We start from the raw sequence: 17,694 nt of genomic DNA, 5'->3' as shown, positions 1-17,694 counted from the left end.
CTCCATGTCCCCGTGGCCAGAGAGTGAGCTGGGGTCCTATGTGAGCCTGTGCTCTGAGCTCAGGGCAGGGTGTCCTAGAGCAGCCACCCTTTGGAGCAGGGGTGGTGGTTCTCCTTTCCAAGTAGGTGCTTGCGTGTGGCAGAACACAAAGCAAGGGGCAAAGTGCTAATTCTGGGCACCTTTTGGATGGTGCCTGCTCTCCCAGTTCATGGTGGGGGTTATCAGGGTGTTGGAAAGTGGAGGAGAGGAGGAACTGATGGGCTGTGGATGTTCAGGCCAGGCAGGACCCGTTCACTCAAAGGCCTCCTGACATGTGCCAGTGTGCTGCTGGATTGGGGCTGGGGTGGCTGCTCTTACTGCAGGAGCAGCTATAGGTCTTGCTTGGCATTTTGCTTCCTTGTCCCCACTGGTAGGCAGAGGAATGGGACAAAAAGCAATGGGCGAAAAGGGGGGATATATCTGTATTTGTATCACGTATACATGTATTCATTTATATATATAAAAAAGGAGAATTAGGAAGATAAACTATGTAAAACCATAGCCTTGTGATTAAAGCATTTTTCAGAGATGAACCACAATTAGAATAAACTGCCATTAAAGTTTGATACTGTCATTGCATGACGGTAACTGAGGAGTTTAAATTTAAAAGTAAATATGTTAGAGTAGGCGATGCATATGTTTGCTCTGACTCTTAAGGAGATGGAAGCCCCAGCATCTGTGACAGTGAAAAGCCAATTAATTTGTATTTCCTTGTGTTTACATGCATGCTTTTCTGCTTAATGGTAGTTTTGAGTTTCTCTGGCTTTCAGTGCTTTGTTTTGGATAATTATAGCATCCCTGCAGAGTCTTGCACCCCCAGTTATTGAGTGGCTTTACCTGGAGATGCTTCAGAAATCCTGGTTTTCCTTGCATTAAGCTGTTTATATTAGCAAGATTTAAATTAAGAGCATCATCAGTATTTGCAGGTCTTAGGTCAAGACTTTACTACTTTACAAGCCTTTTGCCAAAGAGGCAATGGAGTAATGAAGGTGCAAACAAAGCACATAGCCCAGGCTGTGCCAGGTTTCGGTGTAGTAACAGAGGTGCAAGTGAAGTGTGTAGCCCCTGGTTGTCCCAGGTTTCTCCCTGGTTGGCCAGTTCCATGCTAGGCATGGTGAGGAACTGGCTGTCCTTGGAGAGGTTCACCTCTACCAGGTTGTGCCTTTCCCTACCCCTTGGGCTTAGCACTCTCTGCACACACACCCCCCCCCCCCATTCCTGGAGCTGTGTTTGGGTCTGATACTCACTTGCTTTGTGCTATGATGTCTCTTGGGGAAAGAGGAAGGATTGCTTGCTTGTTATTCTCATAGTAGTTTTTCCTCAGCAGGATTGGTGTTGCACAGGGGGAGCCCCTCTGTGCTGGAGAGGGTGCGATAGAGGCTGCTCAAAATGATTTCCTTCTGCCTACAAACTCCATCTCTGGTTTGTAGCGGTAATAATTTATTTCAGCAAGCCCTTTCTCACCAGCCTGCTGATGCTGAGCAGACACTGGTGTGATGAGGGGATGGGGGTGCTGGTGTGCGTGGAACAGCTCGTCGGGAATAAAGTTTGTGACTAGTTTGTCAGGATAGAAATAGCTTGTTAGTCCTGTGTGCTTGGGCTGATGGGATTCTGGACATCAGCCTGAATGGGTGAGGAAAAGTTTCTGTGCCTGGCCTCTGAAATGGAAGTGAAATATTGAACTGGGTCTATTTTAGAGCTGTTGGTATTGAAATCATACAGTTATGGGTCTTCTGGATTGGTAATAAAGCTGTAATTTATGTGACATTTTACATTCTGCAGTTCAGTGTTCGGATGATAGAGACTTTTTGTTTCTTTTACCCATTCCAATGGAAAAAGGATAATGCTGATACCCCAGATACCTTTATGGGGCCATCTCCTTCCTGCTAGTGTTTTGTGAAATGCACCCTCCCAGCCTGTTGTATTGCCCCAAGACCATCACTTGCATGTCTGTGACCAGGGGAAAGTGCTTTCTGACTCAGTTAGGCAGAGCCCCAATATTGATCTGCATCACAAATAAGCAGCCAAGCTTGGGCTGCAGGATGTTCACACTGGTGCCATCTCTTGGGTAGCAGAGCGTGGAGAGGACTCAGGGTGCAGAGCTGTAACGTGTGCTGCTCTGCCAGTACCCCATGCAGCTCCCTGCCCTGACGTGGTCCCCTAAATTTGTGATTAGAAAACCCCAGCAAGCCTGTATATTGTATTTCTGCTATACGTACATCACATTATGGATCAAAACGGATGATTTCTTTCTCCTTTCAGCTTTATTTAGAGCTATGTATTGCTAAAGCAAAAAGAACAGGACTCTAAAGCAGCAATTAAATAAGCACTTCTGTTAGTATACTGCAAAGACTGGTTTGCTGCTAGTCATGCTGCATGTTTTCTATACTACAAAAAAAGCAATACATAAATGAAGTGTTTGTTTCTTTTTAAGGGGCTTTTGACTAAATTCTTTAATTTCACTGGCTGTCAAGGTAGTGTTAAGTAAAATGGGTTTGAACTGCTGTAGTTTTTGTGTACTGGACTAGATGTCAGAAACCTTTGCCATCACTGGAAATTCTGTCACTCTGGATTTACTATCTGTTTCCCACAGCTGAATTCTTAAGCAGTGTGATTTAACACCTTGGCTCTCCATCAGCCGGTCCTGGCATTTATTTGAATGCATTACACCACTGGTTTCCATAAACTATTTTACAATTGTTTCATATAAATGACTGTTTATTTCTACAAAAACCATCTGTATTTCTGCAGAGAGCAGCAGATAACTGTGTGTAAAATTCAGTAATGTCACAACAGTGCAAGTTAAGGAAAAACAGATTGGACCCAAAAAAAAGTCTCTTGCGTGTGAACAACGTTAAAAGTTTGTTTTCACTATTTCAATATCTTTATTTATTAACCACTATTTGCATTTGTAATGATAAAATCTTTATTCCACTTCAGAGGTGTTGAGGGGCTTTGGGGATTTTTAACGAATAAACAGATTTAAGATGTCCTCAGAGCAGTAGGATTTGAGATGTAAACATTCTGGCTTTACAGCTATTTCCTCTCAAACTGTTTACATATTTTCTGTTGTTTTATTGTCATTGCCAAGCACACAATGGAATCCTTGCCCTTTCTGTCATGTTCTGAAAAAAATCCTATGGAAGGAGGCCTGAGACCTTTCCCTGTTCCCAGTTTCTGTGTTCTCTGCAGTGTATCGATCCCTTTCCTTCTTCAGCCCTCTTTGTTTCTGCCTGGTATTCCTCCTCTGGCCCAGGGTCAGTGTCTAGTACTGATAGGAAACCTCATGGGCAGGCTGCACCCAGGAGGACCTCCCGGGGACGATGTGGTGCCATAGTTTGCCTGCTCCCAGCCAGCTCCCAAGAAGCACTCATGCTGCTGAGCTATTTTAATTCTTCCATATGCTGCCCATGTGCTGGCAGAGGGAAAGCTGGAATCCAGTAGTCTTACACTTAGCGCGACTGATACTTTCTGACAGACTATTTGAAATGATAGAAATACATAAACCTCCTCTTTTTTATGACCTTGTAATAGCTGCAACATATTTCCAGCAAATATTTTCTATGGCAATAATAAAAAAGTGATAACAAAAAAATAAATATAAATATAGTTTAAACTCAAAAGAAATCACACTTTCAAAACCTAGGATTGGAGCAGTGAGGCAATAAATCATGTATCCTTGTGAAAGGAGAAAGTTGAAATAGGAAAGCACCACAGACATCACCATTAAATGTTTATCAACTATTTTCTTTTGACTACTTTCCTGCCTGTGCATGGACAGAGCCTGAAACATAGCTCATGTTCACTTTGCTTATTTACTGTCTGCCTGGCATCTACTGCGTTGGCTATTAGGTGAGGGCTGCCTAACTGTCTTTAAACTTTGATTTTTCATGTGTTACTTTGGGAGTACATCTGTACACACAGGAAAGTGCATCCCCTGTCACTGTGCTGCGCCTGCACTGCTTGTCCCCACGCAGTGACACTGGCTCTTGCACACGCTTATCTTTTGGAAGATGAGCCAGAATATCACATCCTTCACCTCAGCGGACATGCAGGTGGTCTCATAGCTGTTTGCTGGCTCACCAGGGACAGGTCATCTTGTGCTGTAAAAGAGATGAGTTGTAGTGTCATGCTGAAATACAGTGGGTGCATGCCCCTTCCTGCTGCGGGCATCAGTAGCTGTGGTGTTTGGAGGCTGGAGATGTTCTCATGCCATAGTGTTTCTGCAGAGGGTTGTCTGAGGAGCTGTGCCAGGAAAAACTAATCCACAAGCAGCACAAACCACCATGAGCAGACAGTCACTGAGAGACTTGGTTGAGGTCAGACACGAAGATGCTGTACTGTTAACTGGGATGTATTACATGTTGCTTGTGTCTGCTGCTCTCTCAGATGTGATGGTGGCAAGAGTTTGTTGAAGGAGAGGCCAGTGTACCTTGCCTTCCTTACCAGGCAAACTGTAAAATGGAACTGCAGCAAAGAGCAGAATTAATAGATGAGATGCAGATGGATGCAGTATACTGAGGAAGAAAATAGGCATGGCTTTTGCAGTGCAGGTTGTGCCGTAGAAAGCAATGAGCAGCCTTTGAGGAAGTCAGAGACCATCTGAATACGGATGATGTGTTTTATACAGCATGCTTAGATTTCCAAAAAAGATTTGACAAAGGCTCATGGAGCAATTAAGCTGTCACAGGATGAGAAGGAGGATCCTCACATAGATTAATAATTGATTAAAAGACAGGAAACAAAGAATAGGAATAATGGCCCTCCGTTATTAGTAACTAGGTTACTGGTGGAGTTCCAGTGGAACTGGTAGATCCTGTATTGTTCCGTTAATGTGGGGCATGGAAAAGGATGTGAATGCTGATGTGACAAAATGTGCTGTTGATACAAAAGAAGTAAGAATAGTGCAAATAAAAGCTGTCTGTGAAGCACTGCAGAGATATCTCGCAATGCTGAGTGACAGGACAATAAAATGGGAGAGGGAATTCAGTGTCAATGAGTGCAAAATAATATACCTGGTGAAAAGCAACCGTAACTATATGTATACAATGATGGGCTCTAATTACCTTCCATCAGTCAAGAAAAGTATCCTGGAATCGTCACGGGTAGTTCTGTGAACACTTCAGCTCAGTGCTTAGGAACAGTCAGAAAGACAAATTGAACATCAGAAATTAGGAAAGGAGAACAAAACAGAAAGCATACGTCTGCCAGTCCATAAATCATGGCTTACCCACGTCGTAATTGTTGTATTTTATCTCAAAAATGATAATATAGAAGTAAAAAGATACAGAAATAGATGAGCATGAAAATGGAACAGACGTGAAATGAGGAGTAGGTGCTAAGGAGAGAAGATCTTCTCTGGTTTGGGAAAGACGTGACTGGGTGCAAGAGGGTCTATGAGGTGCGTGTGGTAGAGACTGAACTGGGAGGGGTTTGTCATAGTTGTTCCTAAGGCAAGAGCTGCGTGTCCCAAAAGTGATGGGTTGAAACAAAAGGGGATGCTTTTTCTCACACGGTGCCATAAATCCTGGTGGGTCAGTGTTACAGAAATCAGAAATCTGAAAGAGGTTTGAACAAATGCATGGGCCATAAAGGGAGCAGAAAGAGCTGACAGAGCATAGCTGGAACCGGGGCTTCAGCGGGAACTGTAGGAGCTCTTGAGAGGAGGTAAAGACAAAGACTGAGTAGGATGTTGTGATGTGTTTTATTGCAGAAACTAACACTGTAAAATATAGGATCCGTTTTAAACCATTTGGGGTTTTTTGCTTTTACTGGTTCTTTTCAGTTTAAGTTTGACAATTCCACAAGCATTAAATATGGAAGTAAATCCTGCTCCAGTCCGTATTTTACCCTGTTAACTAGTTTGGAGATGGAGGTGGGTTTTGTTTGGGGTTTTGTTTAAAGCCTCATTCTCTTTCTAAGTGTTGGTGTTTGTTTATTGTGCAGATTCAACCCCTGACCGTGGTATTCTTCATTGCTATTGAAAGTTAATGGGGGAAAAATTGCATTCCAAACATTTGAACCTGTAGTAGCCATGGCTGAACTTAGTTGATCTCTGGTGATCGGTTCAATTTAGTTACGATTTTTAGCCATTAGGCTGGGGCTGAATGATGGTGATTTGGTTGAGGCCAAATGTCTGTAGAAAATTGGCTGTTTGATAAGAGCCCTGTTATCAGAGGGGGATACTTTCTCATTTACATTTAGATGAGTATTGATTATTTATTTACTCAGAGAAGTGAGATTCGTTCCCAATCTTATCTCTCTCGTCTCTGCTTGTCAGCAGAAAGAGAGAGAGAGCTCCTGACATCAGCCCAAGATAACAGCACTTTGTAGTGAAGATAAAAGTTGGAATGGGCCTTTTTCTAGTCTTGACTGAAAGGATAAGTTCTAAAAATTAGAACTGACGGGTCATGCTTTCAAAACCCCATTCTGAAGCCTTTGCAGCTTAAATGGCAACAGAATTGGTTTGTTGTTATGTGGATGGCCATTTGCCTTTTGTAAGAGAACTGCTTAATTTCATTATGCGGTGGGATTCTTCCCAGAACACCTTTGCCTTGTGCGGTAGGGAAGTTGTGGAGGTGACACTGGGGGCTGTTTCCTTGTTTGTTTTTAATTCCTGATAAACCTTGCTCTGTTCAAAGGGGTATCCTGAAATGATGGAGTAGATGGGTGTCTGTAGGCAGATCTTGGTGTAGATGCTTAGAAGGGGATTGCAGCAGAAGGGATGTGTGTTAAGCTCTGCAGGTGAGGTGTGAGATGCTGAGTGAGGCCCTGGGAGTAAGCAGCGACGTCTCTCCATGCTAACCCCATTCCTCCACAGCTGCTGGTCTGACAGTCAGCAAAGCAAGTCAAGAACGGGATTATTGTTGCTGGTAGTATTTGCAGTGTGTGGTCTAGACTCATAGCATGGCACAGGAGTGGAGAAGACCTAATGCATCAGGCCTGCAGGTCTGGTGGGGAAGGAAACGGTTCTCACCCTCCCTCTGGGACCCCAAACAATTCTCTGCTGGCTTTTAAAGAAAAAGAGTTTGCTTGAGGGTATAGCCCCTTCTCATTCACCATTTTGTGGCTCATTTCAGAGGGCTGCTTTGGTTCCCTCCTTCCTTTCCATCCACACGAACACTTGTCTCTCCAGCCCAGCTTGCTGTAACCCAGCAACAGTTTCTGTCTCTCCGAGTATTTGTGACAAAATTGCAGAACTAGAAGAGGGGTTTGTATTCATTGGCTTTGTCTTCTGCATTTTTGTCCGTGGTAACTTCCATTTTCACGTACTTGCTCCCAGCTTGGTGGTGGAACACAATGCACATGATTTACTCTGCCCCTTTGCTCCAGCGAGCAGCGCTTTGTGGGAGCCCTGGGCAATGCTGCTGGATGTGGGACGTGCTCGAGTTGTGGTCCCTGCTGTCAGTGGGAGAGCTCTGGGTTGTGGGCCAGGACCAATCGTGCCAGGGTTTTAAAGCTTTATATTACAGCTGCACAGAGCATTTGCATCAGATTACAGAAATCCATAAAATCCAGGGTTGGTATTAGCGCTTGGAATTTTGTAGAAATTCCCGGAGCAGTATTCTGTTAGGAGACCATTACATTACCTAATGTTTCTACTACAATGACATCATTTGAACTTGGGGGAGAAGTAAACGTCCTCTGCAGAATCAGCCTAACATTTTTCATCTGTTGTGAAGCAGAGGTCCTGTAAATGTGTACAGATATTTAAAATACATCATTTAAGAGTAGATACTCTTTTTTATATATATCTGTATATAAATTTCATAGTATTTTCTGTTTTAAAGGAGTTCTTCAAGTGGAAGGTTGCCTTGGTTTCTGATCTGTAGCTCTGTGTCATTCTTTTATTAGCAGACAGTTAATACAGGCTTGAGACAAATTGGATGAAACAATTTAGCTGCTCACAGACTTCTCAAATTGCTCCAGGTAAAGATCATCCTTTGACATTGGCTTGGTGGTGTTGAGGGGTATGATCACCAGTGGCTCTCTGCAGGGTGTCAGGAAGCTTGTTCAGAGGTGTGAGGATTGCTTGTGAGCTGGGTGATGTTGTTCTTTGACTGGATCCAGCTGGTGGAATCAGATCCACACAGAGGGACTGTAAACCGCTGCCAAGCTTCTGCTTTTAATCTTGTCCCCTTATCATCGTGTGCATGTGATTCTCTGATAATTTTAAGGCTTTGATGGCCTTGATGTCTGTCCTTTTGTCCCATCCCTCTGTCTGGGAAACACAGCAGCAAGCCCACGTCTCAGTGCTGAGAGAGCAACGTGTGGTTTGGTGCCAGTCCCCTGCAGCAGCTCCCACACAGCACTGTGCGAATGAAAGGAAATTGTCTAAACAGGAATGATTTAGTTGGATAGGTGATGCGTAAAAGTGTGATTTATGGAATGGATCTCTTGGCTCATCATGGATGTGTTCTGGGTGCATCCACCTGAGAGGGCATCTATGGAGGCAGCCGGCGAGGTTTAGGAGTCCAGAAGGGGCCAACTTCACTTCTTCCTCTGCTCTGATTCAAAATATTTTTGGGGTGTAAGGGAGAGGGAGGCTGTAGTGAAGAATGAGGAAGCTGGGACACAGCGGTGGGCACTGGTGTCAGCAGATCTTAGTGATTTCTGTCTGTGGTAGGAGCCCTTGGAATTAGGGGTTTGGTAGCAGGCACCAAGAACATGGACATTCAGGTGGAACCAACAGTTCTGCTGCCTTTGTCATTGCTGGGTATCGTTCAGCATTTGGCTGTGGTTTGGGAACCTCTGCTTACAAACAAAGCAAGCAGGTTTTGCTGTCACTGATTCTGTTTTCAAACTACACCAGTTTTTAAATACAAATTGATTTACCACTTTGATATCTGTTTCAGTTCGGTATATTTTGCTTCTGCCTAACAAGCCAGGCCTCTGTTTATTTAATTTAGTTCAGATTTGTAATCGCATTTCCAGTAGCTGGGAGGAGAAAGGATGATGTTGTATTCATTTGCTTTTCTTTTTGTGCTGGCATGAGGCTTCTCTGCTGCTTCTTGAGCCTGGTTTGTTCCGTAAATGCTTCAACAAGCTACACATGCAGTCGCTGTGGCAGGGAGGGAGCAGTCGTGCTTTCCTCCTCTGACCTGCAAATAGCCTGGCTCTGGATGTGCTCCGAGTGTCACCTGGAATAAGGGAGCTCCATTTTATCAGGAAATAACATTCCACTTCAGGAGCAGAACCCACTTGGGCTGTGCAGCGAGTGCTTCACACAGCTTCTGGGGAGACGAAATGAGGAGTTGTAATTGAAATTCTGCTGTAGTAAATTTAAAATTAATTGGCTAACAAATTCCATTTCTTAGGAATGCCATCTGAGGCTAAAATACGGAATTTTTTTATATGTTTTAAATATTTCATCATATACTGTCATAATTCAAAGTCAGGAAACATTCAGAAGTATTTTAAGTACTGATAAAGAGGAAATAGATTTCATTATTTGATTTCTAGGTGTTTTGTTACATTAAGACCTGGTTAAAGGTGCTTTGCATCACTTCAGCTTTTTTCAGGTATCTGTTTAGTGTTATTTTACCAAACTATACAGAAATTACAGCTGAGAACTTTGCGTGTGCTTCAGCTCTTGGGTGTGAGCAGGAGTGGAGATCCGTTAATGTAGTTGGATCTGTTAATGTAGTTGGATCTGTTAATGTAGTTGGATCCGTTAATGTAGTTGGATCCATTAATGTAGTTGGAAAGCAGTTTTTTAAGCAGCATCATCTGTCCTTTGGTGAGTTGGTTTGAGAAGAAGAAAGTTGGCACCTGAATCTTTAAGATTTACAGTTCAACATGATGTATATAAAAATAATTCCTTGGAAGTAATTTAGCATCTGCACGTGCTTAAGTTTGGTGCAGTTCAGTGTTAACAGCATACAGATCTCTGGAAAAAGATCTCTTGATGACCCTTTCCGCTCCATGCAGCCCCTGAGCTGCTGGATGATGCCAGACTCCCTGTCTCTAGTCAGCCTGCAAGGCAGTGCTGATAGCTGCTGAGGCGTAAAGAAATCCTTACCCCACGCTTCTCAAGCACCACATTGCAAGAAATGTGCCATTGGCAGAGGTAGAAATAGCCAAGCTGGGTGTCATGGAGCTTGCTTTCATGACAAAATGCAATTCATAAAAGCAAAGCTGCTTTCCTTCCCAGCTGTTTGTTGGTGCTCTGTGCAGACACCACCAAGGCTGCAGCTGAGCTTTTCTTGCCTTCCCAAGTGTGAGTGTAGGTTGAGTTGAGCCCACGCTCCAGAAGCAGGCTGCAGTCCCAATCTGGAAGAGGAGTGGGCTTGGGGTACAACATAGATACACACCAAGATCTGAGTAGGTATTTTTTCCAACAGGAAATACCTCTGTCTTGCAGCACAGGCAGGGTATTCAATAGAGACTCATCAGGCGTAGGAATAATGCAGGAATGTTGGGCAGCAGTTTGTCAGGTAGCGTTGGTAGACAGCTGAAGATGACTGGAATATGCTGTTTCTTTGCACACCATCTTTTGATGACAGGGCCCTTCCCTTTGGCAAAGAGCTTTGAAACATAAACGTCTACTTGCCTTACTTCTAGGCTACGAGTAACCTCATGTTAGTTGAACGTGATAAGCCATCACTTTGTTAGAAAACAGATGATTTTACAAGTTACTTTATGTTTCAGGTCCTCAGTATCGGCTGGAGAAGCAGAGTGAACCTAATGTCCCAGTAGATTTAGACTGTACCTTGGAGAGCCAGAGCACTTTGGAATTCTGCCTTGTCCGGGAGAACAGTATGTTTCCCCTTTTCACTTTTGCTCTTGTAAATTGCTTAAACTCACATAAGTTATGTATTTTGGAATACAAGCTGTACTGTCTGGGCAAGTAAGTTTTGACGAGACTCCTTCCTGAGGCACTTCTCAGTTGTGCCAAAACAATATTCCAGAGGGAAATGATGGATTTCATACCTTCTAGTAAATAGTCTGCATCTTGTTTATCACTTCATGATTAATCGTTTTCTGTTAAACTCTGCTCTGTAAAGTTATAACCAACCCGAAAAACACTGGAAATATGGAACACTTTCTGTTGCAGGCATTGCTCAGTGGATAAAGTGATCATTCCGCAGTGTATTTTGCCATGGTGATATGGCTGTTAGAGACACTGATTTCTTTTTTTTTCTAATAGAATTTAAAGAAATTAACCATGCAGATATAACTAGAGCAGTTTGATGGTTTTTAAAGTGCGAGGCAGATAGTCTTCTCCCCAGCTATGCTCAAATATTTTTATTCTATTACTGTTTTAATGGTCCTAATAATATTTCCTGATTCATTTCGTTGCAAGGAACTGTATGAAACTCTAAAAACCCAAACCTTTAATATTGATTTGTGTTTGTCCTCTATAGCATTTTGGTCTGTCCTTCATTCTTTCCAACAGTCGTGCTCTCAGTTGCGGGGTTGGGGTTTTTTAATTCCATTTTAATTCAGCTGTAAAAGTGTTGATTGTACTAATGAGGAAAGCCGTAGCGCTCAAGCTCTCAGCCAGGACCACGCTCAATGTTTGCTGCAAGCAAGCTTAGTAAAAGCCTGTTTTGATATAGTAGAAGAATTTTTCCTTTCTTTACAAAGATCAGACCGTTCCATTTATGCTTTTTGGCTGTAGTGTTTCATATTTTATCCTAGAATGACAGCAAAGCCTCCCCAAAGTAGCTCCTAATTCCAGTGGCGAGCAGTAGACTCTATTCCCATTTAAGGACTAGCAGAGGTGAGACACAGCTGCCACAAGCATTCCAGTGGGACATCAGTGCTGGCACTCGCAGTTTTGGCTGCCACTCCATAGACTGGGACTTGCTCCCAAAGTATTCCTGATGCTCCTGATTAATTTCTTCATAAAATGGTTCTAAGGAACTGTAGGAGAGAATGAGGCAGAAGGTGGCAGGGGTGCTGTGCATGAGGAAATGGAGCAATTTTAACCTCCCTAATCAAATTGCAGCCAGAATTCCCCAGTGTCTGCATCCCACCTAGTATTTTAGTATTGATTTTTAATCCATGAAAAGATGCACATGGGTCATACTTTCATAGTTTTTACACATTTTGAGTTTCAAAAAGCTATTTCTTTTATATCCAAGAATTTCAATTAATAGTGTATATGCTGCATTTTTAACGTATTTTCATCATCTGTGGCTCGTAGCTATATCTGCTGATGCTCTTAGCTCTCACGAATGACTAGGCTTGGGTTGCACTGTTACTTTAATAGTAAATCTGTCATGAGTTTCAAAGTGGTTTAGTAGGAGGCATTTGGTCTACTCTGCATCAGCAGCAAAAGCTCGAGCAGAGCTTCAAAGGCCTTGCCTCGAAATTATTGTCAGTCATAATGTGAAGGAAGCACTTTTCCCCTTCCCTGAAAGGTAATGGCATCACACTGGTAGGTGGTGGCTTTTTGTCCTGTTCATGGTCTTGTGTTTGTCAGCCAGTGCCTGGAACATAGGAATGTGAAGGCAAAACAAGCACTTTGACTCTGTAGAGTTCAAGAGCAAGTCACTGTTTTAGTTTGTTCAAGGCTAACAGTAACCTAGGCAAAATAATAAATGCTTACATGAATTCTGTCTGTTTTCTGCTGTGCTGTTGCTGTTTTCTGAATGGATACCAAACTCAAATAAGGAATGCAGGAGAAATCCTCTGTTTGTAGTTTCTTCCCCAGAATGTGGGTGAATTTCAAGCGATCTTTCATTGTCCCTGCTCAGGGCTGTATGTGAAACACCCATGCAGTTAACTCTCTACACATAGAGATGTTCAAGGACAATACAGTATATAAGATCAGTCATAATTCATCTGCTGTACGTAGCCTGGTTCCCCCAATACACAATAAGAAATTGGATTTTGCGGTGCTTAAGGAGCTATCCTTTGCCATGGCATTAGAATAGAAATATTGACAGTTGTGCACTGTTCATAAAATAGAACTTGAAAATCCTAACATCAAAATGGAATACTTATTTCATGTATTTTGGTTTTATTTGAAATACTTCTAGCTGAGATATGCCAGTTAGGAAAAGCTCTGTTATAACAGCTATTATTTGTAAATGTACCCTTTGTAGTCTCATTCATTTATAAACATATATATATGTCTGATGCCAAACATCTGCTAGTGAAATAGTTGCCAGTTTCCTTTGGGCAAATAGAAAGTTTATATTTCAGGGTATTAAATGAAACAGAAAACTTTCCGTTATTAAGAAATACATATGGAGAAATCCCTTATCTAGCCAACTTTCACTAATGGCATTCAAACTAATAAACTGTTTCCAGTATGCAGAACTTTTTAACTCGCATGAAGATTTATCTTTAGACTAAAAGCCTGCACTTCGTAATGTGAAATGCTTTTATGTGTAGTAGCAAACTGTTCATGGCTAATTTAGTTTTATTCTTACCATCTTACTTCTGGAAAGTTCCTCTTTCTCATTTTATCATTAGATAGTAATTAGTATTCAAGGGAAATTGGTCTTAATATATTAAAATTGGTTTAGTGCCTTTAGACCTGTACCAAAGCCAGTGTCTTATTGGAAAATGTAATTGGGGACTCTGTGTATGTAATTAATTGTATTACAATTAAGAACTTTCATTAAGCAATATACTAGTACATTAAAGTAATAAGGGACATTTTTGCAATGCAGTTAACTTTATATTTTGTTGGTTTATGGAGGATATACAGGTTCACTTGCTCTTGAATAGGCTACATACAGCATTTCAATATTCTGATATTCCTAATGTGTCATTTTTATATGTCCTCTAGTGCTGACAGGAGACCCTTTTGGATAAGGCTGCTTGGTTTAGCTTCTAACTTATTTTCAGGCTTGTACTTCTGGTGCCTGTTGTTTCATCACTGTTTGCCTCGTTTGAAAATCAGGATTTTCTATGAGGAGATTGGCCTGAGCTACAAATATAACTGTATTTCACAGTAGTTCAAGGACTTGAGAAAAAATGCTCTCTCTATACTGAACCTGGTTTAAAAACAGAAAAGATCTTCAGCTGTTGTTTCCAGACTGGGAAATATGTTGGTTTTCTGGGTGACCATCGAATTAGAGACTGCAGATCAGTGCCATGGCTGCGGCTTCTAAAATGCCATAGTGCTTCCCCACAGTGGCTGTCTTAAAGAGTAGATGTAACCCTTGATACCATTTTTGCTTTTTATTCAGCTTCTGTGGGCAGAAAACACCACTCTGGGTTTTTTTCTGGTTTGTTTTTGGGTTGCGGTGGTTGGGTTTTGTTTACTTGTTTGGGTTTTATAAAGGAGGAGGCTGGGGTTGAATGTTTTGTGTGCTTTTGCTGCACAAGCAATCTGAGCAGGATGGAGAGCAGTCCGGCTGGCTGGGAAGTTCCTCCTCCAGTGAGGATTGTGACAGTGGAGTTGATAAGAATCAGATGGATAAAGAAAACAGACACGTGGCTGCATGGAATGCATACAGTTCTATATGGGATCTCCCTCCAGCCAGCACCATGCATTCTCACTCAGTGACTTTACTTTTAGGGATTTGGAAACTGGGGGAGCATCAGCAGCAGTACCGTGCGTGTGAAGCCGTGGCTGCCGATGCAGGGTGAGCTGGTGACTCTGTGGCTGAAGGCAACTCCAGTGCTGCCGGCCCCAGCCCTGTGTCACTGCAAGCACCAGCTTTATTCTGCCCCCACGCAGGCACTGCAAAGGTAGAGTGTAAGGACTGGCACTAGACATGGCAGTGCCAAAGTCCCAAAACCCTGTGTTTAGCTGTGCCACCCATAGCTCTGTCCCTGGCTTGGGCATGGCAGGGCAGAAGCACAAGGTTCCTCTTTGCCATTCTTTTCCTGCTCCAGTCATGCATTTTCTTACCGTGCTGCTCCAGTAATTAACCCCCTATCCTGGGCTAAGGGAAATTATCCTGGGCTGAAGGAAATGCCTCCCTTGCAGCTGTGCTTTGCACTTTGTGCAGGTTCTTACCTTATGCCTTGTTTATCCCACGCCTGACTCCAGGTTTTTTTCCCCTTTCCCCTTCAAAAAGTAAATCAATTAGGTAGACCATAAAGAAGAATACAGGGGTCACTGCAAACTGAAGCTCCATGTCAGTATGTGACAGAGTTTGTTTCTGGAATAGGAATCTGTTCGTCCTAGGGCAGAGCAGTCTCTGCCAGCAGAGCCCTATTGCTGGGTCGGCTCTTGGGCTAAATAATAGACGTGGAGCATCCACTTTACTTGATTGTCTTGCCAAGCAGAAGCTTTTACATTCAAAAGCCACACTGTGATCTCCATTACAAATACCCTGACAGGCCTGTAAATATTTGACAGGTTTATTCACAGCTGCTTGCATGTGGAAAATATTTTTATGCTTTTTCCCCCAATCAGCTGGTGTAGATGGCTCTTCCCTCGGCTGCTGAGCACCGGCAGGCTCACAGACATCCTTGCTGAGCTGCGGGGTAAGAGCAATATGCCAAGTTCTGCAGTCAGGTTTTTCCCTGCAGGGCATTTCTCTCTGTTGTTACTGATATTACTGCTATTATCCAATGCACCCTCAGGGGTCCGCATGTCTTGCCATCTTTAGACAGATGATCTGTTTTGATGGTGGAGTTCCTGGCTGCAATCCCAAGAGCAGCAACTGTAGAAATTCTGTAAACCTGAATCCATTCACAAAGCTCCATAAAGCAATGTCGGCAGAGGTTGCGGGTACACGGAGGATCTGAAAGGCTTCCAGAGCAAAACCCCACTGTTGAGCTGCTCCGGCTGCAGCAGTTGATGCTCCTGCTGTTTAGACATGACAAAGGTGCTCACAGTTTTAGTTTCAGTGACAATTTTTCCCCCTGGATACGGTCTGGCAGGCTGCTAATTTTCTTTGTAATACTTTTCATTTGGGTGTGTGAAATCTTTAGGCAGACTCAGCTTCGTAATAGCCGTGTAAAGCTGGCACACAGTGTCCCTGCTCTGACAGTATCTGGTGTGGATGGTGAGGGAGGGTGGTGCAAGGCCAGCCTGGGAGCACAAGGGCAGTGGTGCCTGCAGAGCATCCAGGGAATCTGGGTCTTGTGAAGTGCTTTAGGAACATTTCTCAGGAGGTACAGGAGCGTGATTAAGATGCTGCCATTCTTTGTATTACTTCTTTCTTATTGCCACGGGTTCAGTTTGTCTGTTGGTGCTAATCCTCCTTCATGAGTAATGCTGTCCTGAGAACCCAGCTATGTGGAGCGCTGCCCATTGCACCAAGGTGAGGGTCTTGTCACCCACTGCTGAAACACAGCCATGCACTGGGAGCCATTTCCACCAGTGGAAGAGGGTCCCTGTTCGCTCTCGACTTCGGAGCAGCCCCGTTGCCATCCTCCTGTTTTGCTTCCTGGCACAGCTGTGCCACAGTGTTTCAAGATGCTTTTAAGTGCACCAAAAAGTTTGACATATCTCAGTGTATCTTTGAAGTACTGCAGCGTGAGGGTTTGACATGATACATTATGATAATCCATAGTATAGAGACATTAACACAGGGGTCTTTGACAAAATACATTGTAATGTCTCTGAAGGAGCCATTACAATTTATCTTGTCATTCTGGAGCGTAGAGTGGTTGCAATGTTAAGATGGCTCTGCATAAATTCACATGTAGACTGTTTCATTTGATTTTTGGAATTCTTTCAAGTCGAATGGCACAGCCCAATTTGTAGCTTAACCCTTTGCTGTCCCCTTCCCTGAATGAAGGTCCTGGTTGCATGTCAGGAGGCTGTGGTGTGTGGTGAGGAGTGGGCATCACCCTCACCCACTCTCCTTTAGGCAGGGTGGAAAGCTGATGTGACTAATGCCGAGGAATGGGAATCTCCTCCTTTGTGCTGCCAACACGTACTTTGACTCATTTAACAGCAAGTGCTAACTTACTTCGATGCAGACATGGAAGATATTTATCATAAGCAGTGACGTTTGTTACTGAATTAACAGATAGAAAAGGGAATGCTTACACCCAGCAGGAAAAACACCCCATGCTCAGGTGGGGTTTTTCTTCCCTCTTGCCTACATTTGTCCTGCTTAATGCCACCACCACGGTGGTTTCCTTGGCGGAAGCAAGCAGCAAATACTTGTGCAACTCTGAATTACCCTGTTCAAAGGGTACCTGCTCCCGCATCAACAGTACGTGACTGAGACAAGTGCTAGGGTTTTCCTCCTCTGTGAGCCATGGCCTTTCCTGCCAAACCATCCGCTTGTCACTGGGGCCCAAACATGGAATCCCACTGCGGCTTCCATGCGAGCTGATGTGAGGATGGGAGTGCACGTCCCCAGAGGGAAAGGTCAGCGTGAGAAGCATTAAGTGTTGAGGATGCTCCAACTGGGCAAGAACAAAATTAATACCAAAAAAAATCTGACAAGTTCTTCGCCTGCTTTGCTGGATCTTTAAGGCCTGTACTAAAATCCCATCATCTCATCTTCCCGTTATTAAAATTTCAGCAAAATATAAAGTTTTCATTAATCTCCTGCAGCAAATTTAGTACTCTGAACTGGCGGTTGATTCAGCTTTTAGGACTACATTAGCTGGGATATTAAACAAAACGTGTCATTCTTCAGTTTCTTCTGTAAGAAGCTAAATCAGTTTTCAAACGTATTTATACCACTTTATCTAACAGCATCTGAATGATCATTTAGAGCTGAGATGCTTTATTAGCAGCTGGCATAGAAATTACTCTGTGCAAAATTATATATCGCA

The 17,694-nt window shown here is 43.2% G+C and overlaps 1 protein-coding gene across 5 annotated transcripts in view; it reads left to right on the top strand.

Annotated features, from left to right (window-relative positions):
* MAPKAP1 (MAPK associated protein 1) overlaps positions 1-17,694 on the top strand; it is a 97,663-nt gene that overhangs the window by 61,283 nt on the left and 18,686 nt on the right. For 4 of the 5 annotated variants that reach the window (XR_009969002.1, XM_062641338.1, XM_062641336.1 and 1 more), the window contains one exon: positions 10,690-10,797. The exons of the other annotated variant lie outside the window; for it this stretch is intronic. Coding sequence is in view for 3 of the 4 variants with exons in the window: in XM_062641338.1 (XP_062497322.1) it covers positions 10,690-10,797 (108 nt within the window). In the remaining variant the exon portion in view is untranslated. The remainder of the gene's footprint in view (positions 1-10,689; positions 10,798-17,694) is intronic. 5 annotated transcript variants of the gene reach the window in all.

Source organism: Pezoporus occidentalis, unplaced genomic scaffold (assembly GCF_034315485.1).
Source record: "Pezoporus occidentalis ecotype Australia unplaced genomic scaffold, CSIRO_AGI_Poc_V1 ctg68, whole genome shotgun sequence".
NCBI classification, from domain to species: Eukaryota; Metazoa; Chordata; class Aves; order Psittaciformes; family Psittacidae; genus Pezoporus; species Pezoporus occidentalis.
The sequence above is the reverse complement of the archived record's forward strand: the minus strand, read 5'-3'. Positions and strand labels throughout refer to the sequence as shown.